General features: G+C 39.7%; 1 protein-coding gene across 1 annotated transcript in view; it reads right to left on the bottom strand.

Annotated features, from left to right (window-relative positions):
- The window catches only part of LOC149793244 (ubiquitin carboxyl-terminal hydrolase 8-like), a 116,930-nt gene that overhangs the window by 57,406 nt on the left and 44,960 nt on the right, over positions 1 to 14,564 (bottom strand). The window contains exons 10-11 of the mRNA XM_089967207.1: positions 14,406 to 14,541; positions 10,893 to 11,042 (exon numbers count right to left, since the gene is read on the bottom strand). Coding sequence (XP_089823333.1) covers positions 10,893 to 11,042; positions 14,406 to 14,541 — 286 coding nt within the window. The remainder of the gene's footprint in view (positions 1 to 10,892; positions 11,043 to 14,405; positions 14,542 to 14,564) is intronic.

Genomic DNA, 14,564 nt, shown 5'->3' on the forward strand with positions numbered 1-14,564 from the left:
CCAATAATTTTATTAAACTTTAAACTTAAATTTTATTAAAATTTTTGATATTAGAAATAAGATGTTTATAAGAATATGGATTCCCAAGACATCAATAATATATTAACTGAGATTTCAAAATTAAAAAATCAAGGAATTGAATTATCTGATGGTCTCGACAGTGAAAAAATATTATCCGATTATGAGATTATTAACGAACAGTCGAAACGGGGGCGTTTTACCCTGGCCCGCGAGTATTTTTTTATAAAACGATTACAACATACGATTAATGAGAACCTGTACCACAATGACGCAAATGCATTCATTGGACTATTCACTGCCGTTGAAATAATACGAAAAAAACTCGGACGTGTTTATGAACGACGCCGGGAGATTTCTAGTAAGATCAAAAACATTAGAAGGATTATAGACGAAAACTCCGTGGAGCTCCCGATGGTACACTCGGCGGAAAATTAGAAAATTGCGGATCAATTTACAATAATGGTAGGTGAATCACTTACTACTCGGCTAGCCAGAGAGCGGCTAGCAGCGCTTAGAAAGTTTATACCGTTACGAGACAGAGTGAGAGAGAAACTTCAAACGCGACAACAAATGCAAACTGATTTTGCTGTTGGAAGTGAACAGTTATTTGCCCCGGTAACTAAAGCGACTAAGGATGTTACGGCGGTAACTGTACCCGTTCTTGGTGCGCTTGAAAAGATAGCGGCAGAGACAAAACAAACAAAAAGGTCTTTAGAAACACTCCCTGCAAAAATAGCGGCTGCTACAACACGGAGGCCACCACCACTCGCTATAACCGAACCACAAGAACCTTATGTTACAATGGCCGACGAGGAAGAACTAGGCGCTACTGCGAAAGAACCAGAAGAAGAAATACCCGAAGAAACACCAGAAGAAGAAATACCGGAAGAAAAAGAGAGGAATATACCCCGTATTGTACTCAAGAAGAGCACAATAGATCAAATTAGAGACTTCAGCAACAGGGAAGAATTAATTAATTTTACTGCCAACAATTTTGCTAAGAGCATACGAGATGAGAAGCATATCAATAGCGGTTACGAGAAAAATATAAAGTCGTTAAAGGACTGGGCAAGAATAGTGTATTTAGCAAGTAAACATAAAGATGCATTAACACATCGTAGTAAATCCGATTACGACGCATTCCACAAGGAAGTTAAGATTATAACACCAAAAAAAGGAAAAGGATACTCTGTTGGTAAAGAATCCTACGGCGTTACCTGTCCTGGTAGTGTTCTCAGTGATATATCACGGCTGGAAGTACTAATCGGAGGAAAACGAGCCGGAAATAACTCTACGGAAATAATCAATGAGGCCGCTGATATTTGCAAGCGGTTATTTACAGGCGGTATTATGGACATTAATGCATATCGAACGCTCATAGACGAGCTCGTGGATGATTAATTGGAAAACTGGTGTTTTTAATAAGGATGATCATACACTACAACCATGATAAACCAGTACTCGTCTACGTGGTAAACTCGCGATTGCCTGTTTACCGCGCGTACTATGGAGATGGTCTCGGTAGCACCATTGCGGGGTTATTTACAAGAATGGCTCCAAAAGTAGCGCCGTTAGCCAAACAATTAGGAATGAAGGCTATTGATGTTATTCGTGATAAGGGTATTAGTGCTATTGGAGATGTTGCCGGAAAGGCGCTTTCAGCCGCGCGGGACAAACTAATGTCATTGGTGAAATCCAAGAGATTTTCAAAAAGAAAACAGATGCCATCAACGATAGTGATGCCTGCAAATGTCAGTAAAGTAATAAATAACGCCGTGGAAGAAAAATTAGAGTCGTTGGCGACGACTCAGTCGTTGGCGACGACTCCGTCGTTGGCGACTTGGCCATCAGCCGATGCGGCAACCAACGCGCTCATGAACGCGATAGCGGGGAGTGGTCTACGACGAAAACGACGTTGATGGATTTCAATTGAAAACACCGACATGAATAATAATAAAATGTTTGCGCGAACCGCTGACCCCGCGTTTGATATGGACGCCCCAGTGCGCAGGGATGATTCTATCCGTGATTATCAATATTATTCTTATTATGCAGCGCAACCCGACCTACGATCGCGAATTGAACTTCAGGTCCAAGATACCAGTAAATACTTTCTGCCGTGTGAAGCGTTTATCGAAATTGAGGGAGAACTCGTGACAAATGCCGCCGATAATGCACCATACGCAGATGACCATCGTGTTCGAGTTGGCTTCGTCAACAACGGTATCATGGCGTTATTTGAGAGTGCCAGATATCTTATTGACGGGCGAGAAATTGAATCAATAGAACGCGAGGTTGATGTTGCAACGACGATAATTGGGTTAGCGAGATACTCGGATGATTATACAAGATCGGCGGGCCCATCTATAATGTTCGCAAAGGACGCCGCCGATAATGCTGATCACATTCAGTACATCAACGTGCTGACACCACGAAATACCGCAGCTGACCAGGATGAAGCAGCCAATCCAGACCGCAGAGCAAGACCGGACGCTGAGTTCAATATTATGAAAAGTCTTAACAATAATTACAATATGGGATTCGCAGCACGAGTAGGGATGTTGCAAGGACCACGCCGACAGTTTTCATGCGCGATTCCACTCCATCACATATTTGGATTCTGCAGAAATGTTAGAAAAGTTATCTATGGGGCTAAGCATACAATCGCGCTGACGCGAAGGGGCGATGATAACAATGCAATATGGCGTGCTGCTGGCGTCGCTGCCGGTAAAGTCATTTTAACTAAAATGGCATTGTGGATGCCGGTGCTGACTCCATCAGTTACCACGGAAGCACAATTGTTAGCATTTATGGAACAGGGAGGAAAATCGTTGTTGAGTTGGCTAGCGGTAACAACTGATGCTAAAGAGGATAACGTCGCCGATACGTTTACATGGCACCTAGCATCAAAACAGGGTGTTTCAGCCCCGCGTCATATTTTTATAGCGCTACAGAATAGGGAACGATTGGGTAATCAAGAACACAGCCATATGATATTTGATCAATTAGGAGTCAGGGATGTTTCGCTGAGAATAAACGGACAACAGGAACCATCCGAGGATATACAGCTTAATTACGGCGACAACCATGTCGCACGTGTGTATCATCGATTGCTGTCATATATGGGCCGTGATCAAAACGTCGACACTGGTTTGCAAATATCACAACTTGATTTTAAAAAGCTGTATCCGATTTATTATTTTTCGCTGGAACATCTTGATTTAACGAGACAATCCGTCGTTGATATACACTTCCGAGCTCGTATAGCCCCGGGTGGTGTTAATTATAGAGCGGTTGCTGTCATTCTCAGCGATAAATCAATGCTGTTGGAAGGTGTTGGTGGACGAATGAGAATCGTTGATGCGCCAGTGGAAAACATGTAATTGAAAGCACAAACGCGTTTATAATAAATGTCGTATAGTGTCGTCAGTGTAGAGTTGACTGATGGTCAAGTCAAGAAATTACGATCAAAGTCGGCTAAACAATGCGGAACCACAATAACGCTGAAGCCGTCACAGATGGCAGGTGGTAATCATAAGATATCGTTGACGGCGCGTCAAATAAAACATTTCAATGATGCGATGAAGAATAAAAAGGGTGTTCAGGTAGATTTCTCGGCCGCAGCGATTAAAAACATGGAAAAGACCGGCGGGATATTTCCGTTGTTAGCTGCGATTCCAGCGTTGATTGCCGCGGCCGCACCAGCAGTGGCGAAGGCGGCGGCGTTAGGAGCCGTTGGTACCGCGGCGGGGATGGCATTGAAGAAGGCAACCGGGAAAGGCTATAAAAAAAAACGATCCGTGGCCGGAAAGGGTCTAAGACTACCGGGAACCCCGTATTCATGGTACTCGGGAAAGGGTCTAAGACTACCGGGAACCGTTTATTGACTCGGGAGTCAATGACTCCCATGTCTAATTTTGATTTAATAGACGCCGCAAACGCGCTAGCGATAAAAAACTTCAGAGGTGTTTTTATGAGGGATCAATTACCGGCGGCACCAAGGAATATTGAAACCGGCATAATTAACCTCGATGGGTCCTCCGGAGCGGGAACTCATTGGGTTGCGTACGCGATTGATCCGCGCGCGATCGTCTATTTTGATTCATACGGGTTAGCCCCGCCGAACGAATTTATGCGGTATATCCGGACGTGTTCAGCCCGGGTTTTTTATTCCACGCTGCCAACACAGCAGTTAAGTGACCCACCGATATGCGGCCGTGAGGTATTGAACGTACTCGCGGCGATTTCATCATCGCGAAAACCACCTCATGTAGTTGTAAACGAATACACTAGTGGGGTCGTAGAGGCCCGGCGGGTTAATTAGAAACGCCGTTTTTTTTTACAATAACGATGATTGATATTTGGGGACGACCGGTTTCGGCGCTGAAGGAATCCACGGAAACGCTCGCCACCGATGACATAAAAAAACTAATCGAGGATGAAATCGCCGATACGTTGAATTTAACCAGTGTTGACCCAGGTGAAATAGTCGTATTTCAAGACCGCCAGGGTAAATTGAAATCCAGTAATGTGTCCCTGGATGATGTTTTAACACGACAGCGTGATGCCGCCGAGGACACTATCGCGTTGTATACCGGCGACGGACGACTCAAACCGGGTGAACATATATCGGCGGTAACATTAGTCAAAGACGGTTTTATAAGGTTGGATAGATCGGTGACCGAACTCGACGCGCAGGTGAAAAAATCTGCCACCGAGGTGAAAAAATCTATCACCGATATACAGCTCACTACCGCTAGTTTTTTCGGGACCCCGACGGTAACCGAACCGAATATTACAACAATAAGGAATACTATTTTGGATTTTGCAACGCTGTCGGGCCAATTTTACACGTTGCGAAAAAATGTTAACAGGATCGATGACAACTTTGATAAATTCTTTGGTAAAAAAAATACCAAGCTGGATGAGATTACAACAACTATAAATGATATCACTGCATATGGACAGGAAATAAAAACAATCAAAACTGATGTTGCAACAAACAAAAGGAGTGTAGACGCGCATGAACGGGAAATAGAAATAATCGGCGCTAATGTTGCAACGATCATAAATAATGTAGACTCGCATGGACGGAAAATAGAAACAATCAAAACTGATATTGTAGCGAACAAAAGGAATATAGACGCGCATACACAGGACATAATGACAATCAGAGCTGATATTGAAGCGAACAAAAAGGGTGTTGACGTGTATAGAGGGGAAATAGGAACGATCAAAACTGATGTTGCAACGAGCAAAAGAAATATAGACGTGTATGGACAGGAAATAAAAACAATCAAAACTGATGTTGCATCGAACAAAAGGAATATAGACGTGCATACAGGGGAAATAGAAACAATCGAACTTGATGTTGCAGCGAACAAAAGAAATATAGACGCGCATACAGGGGAAATAGAAACGATCAAAACTGATATTGTAGCGAATAAAAAAAGTATAGACGTGCATGAACAGAGAATAGGAACGATCAAAACTGATATTGTGGCGAACAAGAATAATATAGACGCGCATGAATGGAGAATAGAAACAGTCAAAACTGATGTTGCAGCGAACAAAAAAGATGTGGACGCGCATACACGGGAAATAGATACACTCATTACTAAGGTTGCAGCGAACAAAAAAGATGTGGACGCGCATACACGGGAAATAGATACACTCATTACTAAGGTTGCAGCGAACAAAAAAGATGTGGACGCGCATACACGGGAAATAGATACACTCATTACTAAGGTTGCAGCGAACAAAAAAAATGTAGACGCGCATATACAGGAAATAGATATACTCATTACTAGGGTTGCAGCGAACAAGAATAATATAGACGCGAATTTGCGGAGAATAGAAATAATCGGAACTGATGTTGAAGCGATTAAAGACGGACTACCGAGAGTAGCAGAGCAATTCGAAAAAATAAAAATCCCTCATGAGAACATCATCAACACAGTATACACAATTCGACATGGATCATTCAATTGGACTCCTACACAGAATACAGTAAATATCACCGCAACTGTTAAGGGCATTTATCGATTGACACTGGTTTCAATGATGCAGTTTAATATATTATCGTCGAGTTCATCCGGGTTTAACAATACAATATCAACAATTATAGACAGGAACGCAACTGAACAGTTTACAATTTATGCCGTTGATGGAAATTTAGCCCGGGCAAACATTACATGGTATGTGGAATTTGTAGCGAATCTAAGTAATTAAAAACACTAGCTCTTTTAAAATAAAAATGACCACCAAGGTAATTGAATCAGAGGTATCACCGACGTCACATCAATATCGATTCGATACCGCAAAAGAATTCTCCGCGAACTTAAAAACGCTTTCCGAACAATACCGTGCAAAAATAAAAAAATACCGTCATAAAATAACCGCCATCGACGCGGTCGTGTACTCGGTGTCGGGTATAGTAGCTGGCACCGGTGTTATTTTATCCACGGTGACCACGATAGCCCCGATCGCTGTTCCAATCGCTGTCTCCGCGATGACAACAGTTGCTGGAGTCGCCAACGCAATCACTAGAAAGATATCATCGTGTTTTCAGAAAAAACTCAACGAGTATACAGTAAAACATCAAATAGTATCCGACGCATACTCGAAATTATCCGGGTTGATCTCATTATCGATTGATAATTTGTTCGTATCCGATGTTGAATTCTCCACGATGGTCCAGTTGTATAGCTCCGCGATGTCAAAAATCGAGGATTTTTAACTGGAAGCCGGAACCACCTGGTTGCTGAAATTAGACACTAAAGACAACGAATAATAATAATGTCGCTGAACCCCGAAGGGTTTCAGTTGCTTCAGCGGATCGCGGAGAACACCACTCCGGTACAAACAAGTATGATATCAGTGACATCAACGAAACCCGAATTCAGTGTGAACTTTCCATCACCGGTTCCAGTGAAGGAAATAGCGCTGGCAAAATTGCGAATATATCACAGTTGGCCTAATATCCGAGCGGACGCATTTAACGGACAACAACCTAATAACTCGCTGGTTTTTGCATGGACAAATAAACCCGATGGAACCCCAGACTGGAAGGAGGTTACAATACCAACTGGGTCATACCAAATAGAACAAATCAATAAGGAATTTCAACGCAGGATAAAATCGATCACAGGAAAAGAATCAAAAATCGCTATTACGGTTCATGAACCGACGTTATCGTCGACGATTGAAATAAGCACACCGGGGTATATGGTTGATATTTATAACAGTTCAATAAGAACCACACTAGGATGGCCTAAGAATCCACCCGCGGACGCCCCCCCATCAACTATCCTCAGATACGATAACGGAGATGGTGGTAGGCATATTGCTCCATACAACGTAAATATTGCATCGGTGATAGCAATCAATCTGGTGTGTGATGTTATCGAAGGGAGTTACCAGGTGGATACCAAGCAATCAAATCAAGCTCAACAGGGGTATATCCTTTATTCGTTTTCACCAACAGCCCCTCCGGGATTTTTGATCATTGAGAGTCCGATTAATCCGGTCTATATGCGATGCCATAATCGGCTTTTAACGAGAATTAATTTCAGACTTACCGATCAGTCAAATAACCTAATTGATCTGCAAGAGGAGGAGTTAGTGATCACTCTGTTTGTAAGATCATAGCAGCAGAGGGGGCGATGACATCGACGCGGTCGTCGATGTGCTTACCGGACGCTGACGACGCTGGGATCGGCGCGCAGAAGGTATTAATTAAACCAAATGACGTCCGGACGATCCCCTCGACGACGACGTCGTTTTTTTTTTACCAGGCGCTGACGACACTAGATCGTTGAGTGCAGAAAGTAATAATTAAGCCAAATGACGATTGGACAAAATGTCGGATTCGCCCCCTCTGCTGCTAAAGTGCCGGAGTGTCTAATGTTTAGTGTCCGGAGTGTCTAATGTCAAGAGTGACTAAGGTGACCCAGCCGTAGAGCCGTCAAAGGACCAGGGTGTCCGGAGGGTCTAATATTTGGAGTGTCCGGAGGGTCTAATGTTCCAAGTGATCATATTATTCCGAGGGTCCGGAGTTTGTAGCAGTTGTGAAATTGATTTGTAGGAGCTGTGGATCGGATATGGTGCATGGGTAACGGAGTGTATCTCCATACATGTATTTTATTAGCTGTATGCTAATCTTGGGTTAATAAGACCCAGTGTATCATTCAGGACTGGAAAGATAGATGGTATATCCGTTCTTGTGTTTAGCAACATAATTTCGCTACCTGAGCGAATACATTTTTACTATGAGTAAAAAGCTTACATCGTTTACTATCTGAGTGAACTATATTCATCTTTCCATTATTGAATCATTTGTGAATCATTTATCCTGTGTTTTTTGTGTGCTACTGGACTAATTTATTCATATTTTTATTTCCATCTTTGAATCTGTGCGTTTTATGTTAAATAAATCCAATATTTGGATTATATATCCCACCCGGTTATCTTGTTACATAAATTTCTGTTGACTTTTCACTCCAGCCATTCCCATTTCCATACGTTTTTAAACCTTTATCTAAACTTCTTGTGTCTCTCTCAACAACTCAGGACACCATTTTTTGCAAGCACGCTTCTTCTTTCCATTGCCATCAGTTTCCATTACACAAAGATTCATTGGATGAATTTAAACTTTTGACCAATCAGAATACTCTTTACAAGAGTTGTGGGCTAACTAATATATGGAACGAATACGTTACAAGAATCGTTGTGGAATGGGACTGAACAGACCATTTTTAAAAACTGGATCGGAGATGATAAAAAGAAGGACTATATCATGAAAAATCGGATTCAAGTCAGGAGAAAAGCAGAATTCCACTTTAAAACAGAGAAAAATCATGTCTGCATCTTGCTTATGTATAATTTTCATGGTGGTAACTGAACAAACTCCAGGCCCAGAATCAATGCTTCACCAAAAACACAGCAGATGAGGTTGTCTGTGAAATCTTCAAAGAGCTAACACAATGATAACTATGAGAGTGGAGATGGAAACACTTGGAAAAAGACTTGACGAAAGACTTGATGTGGTCCATCAGCAAATCAATGATGTACAATTTGTAGTCAATAAATGTGTTGTTTTCTCATTAAGAATAAAGGACCTAAGGAGGAAAATGCTGTCCTGCAGGCCAAAGTGAGTATTCTGGAAGACAAGGTTCATAATTCTCCATAAATACTTTCCCAATCACATTACTGTTTGAAAACTAAGTGCCAACACTTCCTGAATCCAACCCTCATGAAAATCTTTTTCCATTTATGTGACACACACCAAGGACAGTAACTCTTAATTATTACCTCACCTTGTCACTGCCAGGAAACACTAGTTTTAAGCTAAGTGATGCATAAATTAGGATGATTGCATCTGCAGGGCGGTTGGGAGAATTTTTAAAGTAATGTTATTGGGTAAATATTCTTGAAGAAACTTTATTAAAAAAATGAAAACTCTGCCTTTTCCTTTGAATACATTCCCTGATCACATCAATGTTAGGTGATCAGGGGGATGCAACTCTGAGCATCCTATCTATACCCCAGGGAACCTTTGAGGGAAGAAAACACTAAAAATGAAACAAAAATAGGAGCATCTGATTTCTCATATAGATTGGTATAGTCTCATTAGATGAGATCTTCATGAGACAACTCTGTTCTTGTGAGACTTTAGAGTATGCTGAACATACTAACCACTTCTGCTGTGATGAAAGGAGTTATATCCTCTTTTCTGGTCTTAAGTAAGAAAAAAAAGACATTTCTATGTCCCAAAAATGTTCATTGTGTAGAAGATTGACGGGCAGTGTGGCTCTCAGAATCACTCTTCAGTTCTAACCCCTCAACTTCTATATTGTTTTTAGTACTAAGACTCTGGGTGGGAAAGCATTGAACAGCAGCTCCTTCCTGCTGATTGAAAAAGTATCCACAGCCAAGGCCTCTGGATCCAAAACAGAAGAAACAAAGATGGGCAGTTCTAATTCCACACTGCTAAAACAATATCAATCACTGGATGCCCCATAAAGCATACAAAAATGCTAAAAGACTTAATGATGGATAGACCATTTGATATGAATGATACTAAAAGACCAAATGATGGACAGACCATTTGATATGAATGAGACAAAAAGACCAAATGATGGATAGACAATTTGATATGAATGATACTAAAAAACCAAATGATGGATAGACAATTTGATATGAATGATCAGGCTCTTCTTGACAGAAAATCAGTGAGGATACTGAATATGCTGGGAATGTGTTTCATTTGTGCATTTATATTTAGCTGGAAGCATCAGCTCAGGAACTTTCAAACCAGAATGCATAGATCAGGTGTCAGACCTGGTTGTACCCTCTGTTTAGATTAGGACAACTTCCTATTAGTATAGTTGTTAGCTTACCAAATAAATGGTGATAGAGTACATATATTATTGTTATGTATGTGACAGTCAGGAAATTCAAGATGAATTCCATATAAAATTAAAATGACAAAATTACTCAGACTTAAGATTTAAGTTCTATTATGGATACATATCTTAATAAATATTTTGCAATTTGAAATATATATATATATATATATATATATATATATATATATACATATATATATATATATATATATATTTATCACAATGTACAACTCTGTACTTGTCCGATGACCTTAACAAAAAATAAATAAAATTATAATTTGTCTCATAAGCTCCTTATGAAATACACCATCAGAATACATATAATAATTTTTTTGAGATATTTATCTGTCACATGACTGCTGTCATAGTTATTCATATCCTGGTCATTATAAATTGAAATGTGGGAGAGGTTATTTATGTACAGTGTCTACAGTGGTGATGTAACTTAACTAAATGACACACCTTTTCCTTATTTCTTTGTCTCCTTTGCTCATCATCCAGTTCCTCTTGTACCTTTCGTGCCCTTTCCTCTGCCTCTTTCTGTTCATTCAGCCTCCGCTCCTCTTCCTGCCTAGCCCTCTCTGTGGCCTCACGCAAAGCACTTTCAGCAGCCTAAAGAAAGATGATGCACTTTTTAAGCTAATGAAGTAATAAAATTTTTTTTGTGAAAAAAACATATGGTCTCTCATGTAATAATTGATCATTTATTTGCATAAAAGAAATTTCTTCCTCGGGTATTTTTTACAAGGTTACATTGAATACCATGTCACACATGTGAATGGAATTATGATTTGATGACAGGGCTGCCTGCTTACACAGACAAGACAGTCATAATAAGCAGGGTATACACTTCAAGCAGTAAAATCACAGAGCTGTCTCTTTAAGCAGATAAGTTCAGGATATACACTTTAGACATAGAATGCTATCACAGACCTGTCTGCTAATGCAAGAAAGGTATTTATGACCAGAAATCAAGGTAAAACTTTAGATAATATCATCCCAAGGTCTCATTTGAGTACAGACCAGCCAATAATAAAAGAACCTTCTCAGTAAAGCAGCCAATATTTGTTTGTAAGTTGGATCCATAAGGTGTAACAAAATATCATGTACTGCTATTGTCAGGCTTGAAAACATGCACTCAGAAGTCCAGATTGTGATTCAAGTCTGATGCAATGACAGTAAACATTGTTTTCTACTCCAATGTTTGTAAAGATTACCTAAACCTTAATTAACCTAATGGAGTTCAATGGCTTATTGATTCCTCTCAACTGTAAGTAATTCTTTAAAGAAAAAAATCACCACATCATGTTCACTAAACTTAATCGCTGCCCTTCCTTACTCTTTCTCCAAGAATCTGAATATTCCCTTTTATTCTTCTGTACTAATACATTTTTTGAAGAGGTTTACTGTCTCTTTTCTCCTGGCATTTGCTAGTGGGAAATCGTTTTTACTAATATAAAAGCAACTGCTTGATCATGCAGATATTTTGCATCACAAAATACATGCAGTTTAAAGCATCTGAGGTACTATAGTAAAGTCAATCTGGTTCACTGACCGATTCCACTGCATCAAATATGAAACCCAGATCTGAATCAAATACAGACTAGACCATATACATATTTTACTGCAACAAATCATACTTCCATAATTTGTGTTTTTATTATGAAAGTCAGTATTTCAAAGGTCATTTTGATAAGACTTACAGCAAACCCTAAGGGCTTACAGGTCTGTGAATACAGTAGTATTTACCAAACTTTATTGTCTAACTCAAGTGGTGTTTCCTTAATCATGTTAACATTTTTGTCTAGAAAGCTCAAGTTCCAAACTGTAACAATAAAAATATCTGCACAAATTTCAATAATACTTTATTAGTCTGAAAATCTAATCAGATCATCTACATAATAAGCCGAACAATCTTTCATGTATCTACCTCAAGAGAGTTTTGCTTAATCACAATTACCCAAAGTTTTTGTCAAAGTGGTTGATGGCCAAAATGTTTTAAAATGTTTTACTAATTTAATATATAACATCAGTCACCAGAACAAGAGTTCAGCTTGAGACCTCAAGGTATCTAAATTTCAAATTTGGCCTGATTTTCACCCATTGTTATTTAGCTATACTGCATGCAAGAAAGTGTGCAGAATGGATAGACAAGGGACATTTTGGACAGCACAAAATTTGTATGTTTTAGTTCATTATGTGTGGAGGTTGGGAATAAAAATAAATATGTTTTCAAAGTTTTTATTAAATATAGGAACTTATCAAGAAATGTGAGTCTCAAAAAACGTCATCACCTCAAAATTGCTGATAAAACCACCACCAGCTGTCTGGTCATGTTGGAAAGGCAGCAGCATCTCATGGTTCAAAACTTTAGACATAGGTAACGTTTTCCTAAAATGTGTGGTTAAATATTGTTGTTGCTGTTGTTGTTGTTGTAGGGTTTAACGCCATTTTCAGTACACGATAGGCTATACGTGGCAGCCAGTATTAATGGTGGAGGAAGAACCCAGGAAATCCCAGTAAAGAACCACTGACCCATAAGAAGCTACTGGCAAGCTTTCTCACATACCCACATTGGCTGAATCTGAGACTCAAACTCATGCAGACAGTGGTGAGATGGCAGTGGTTAAACATAGCAACTAATATAGACAATATCTAAGAACTGCCAGGATAGACAATTTGGTGATCCATCATCCAATTAAGGTGTAAGAAAGAAAAACAGTTTGCAGTTACCAGGTTTTATGATTAAAAGCAACAGAAATGGAACTGGATGCAAACATTTAAAGTGCGTACTCAAAACAAAAGTTAACTGGGACCTGTTGTTGTCAGTGGTGAGAAGTACTAATAGTAGCAAATGTGCCCATTGTGTCTCCAAAACAAAACTTGATTTGCAAAAACATAAGCCTCGCAGCAGATAAAAATGCATACCTGCACCAGGGATAAAAAGACATCCAATTCCAACAAATTTGACAAATGTATAAAAACTGGCTAAACTGCTCTCAGTAGGATTCTTTATTCCAAGCTGTCTACTGCGGTGGCCATACTGGATTACAGATTTCCAAGCTGTCTACTGTGGTGGCCAAACTGGATTACAGATTTCCAAGCTGTCTACTGTGGTGGCCATACTGGATTACAGATTTCCAAGATGTCTACTGTGGTGGCCATACTGGATTACAGATTTCCAAGCTGTCTACTGTGGTGGCCATATTGGATTACAGATTTCCAAGCTGTCTACTATGATGGCCATACTGGATTACAGATTTCCAAGCTGTCTACTGTGGTGGCCATACTGGATTACAGATCAGTATCATTCTCATTTAGGACCAACTATAGATCACCCGATACCTTTGGGTCAAAACACAATATCAATATCACCATCCATTCATGTGGAATAGCTACAAGAATTTCAAGATGGTCACTGTGGCATCCATAATAGATTCTCAAGCAGCTATATTTTCATTCCAGACCAACAAGATCTTGGGATGATAATCCTCCAGGTAGAAACAAAAACATGTGCTTAATGGATGGACAGCTGATAAATGACAGTTTATCATGCAATCCCTTAATGGATGGATGACAGTTTATCATGCAATCCCTTAATGGATGGATGACAGCTTATCATGCAATCCCTTAATGGATGGATGACAGTTTATCATGCAATCCCTTAATGGATGGATGACAGTTTATCATGCAATCCCTTGATCGATGGATGACAGTTTATCATGCAATCCCTTAATGGAAGGATGACAGTTTATCATGCAATTCCTTAATGGATGGATGACAGTTTATCATGCAATCCCTTAAGCACTTCTGATCTATAAGCAGTAGAGCTAACAATGCAATTCAGGTTTTAAACTAATCCTAACTGAAAAACAATGCTCATATACATACATTGGGAAATAAGCTATTTATCATTGTCACATCATAAACTATTTGATAAATAGGATCTAAGAAATGTGTTGTGTAACTAATTACCTCTCTTTCAAGTCTCTCAATTTCTCTCTTTTTGTCTTCTTCTTTTTTCTTTCTATCCATTCTCAACCTGTTCACCTCCTCCTGCCTTCTCTTTTTCTCTTCTTCTTCGCTGTTCATCCTTTCCAATTCTTCCCTCCTAAATAAAATGACACATATAAA

The sequence above is a fragment of the Sinohyriopsis cumingii genome, chromosome 8 (genome assembly GCF_028554795.1).
Source record: "Sinohyriopsis cumingii isolate HCF-2022 chromosome 8, ASM2855479v2, whole genome shotgun sequence".
Classification (NCBI taxonomy): Eukaryota; Metazoa; Mollusca; class Bivalvia; order Unionida; family Unionidae; genus Sinohyriopsis; species Sinohyriopsis cumingii.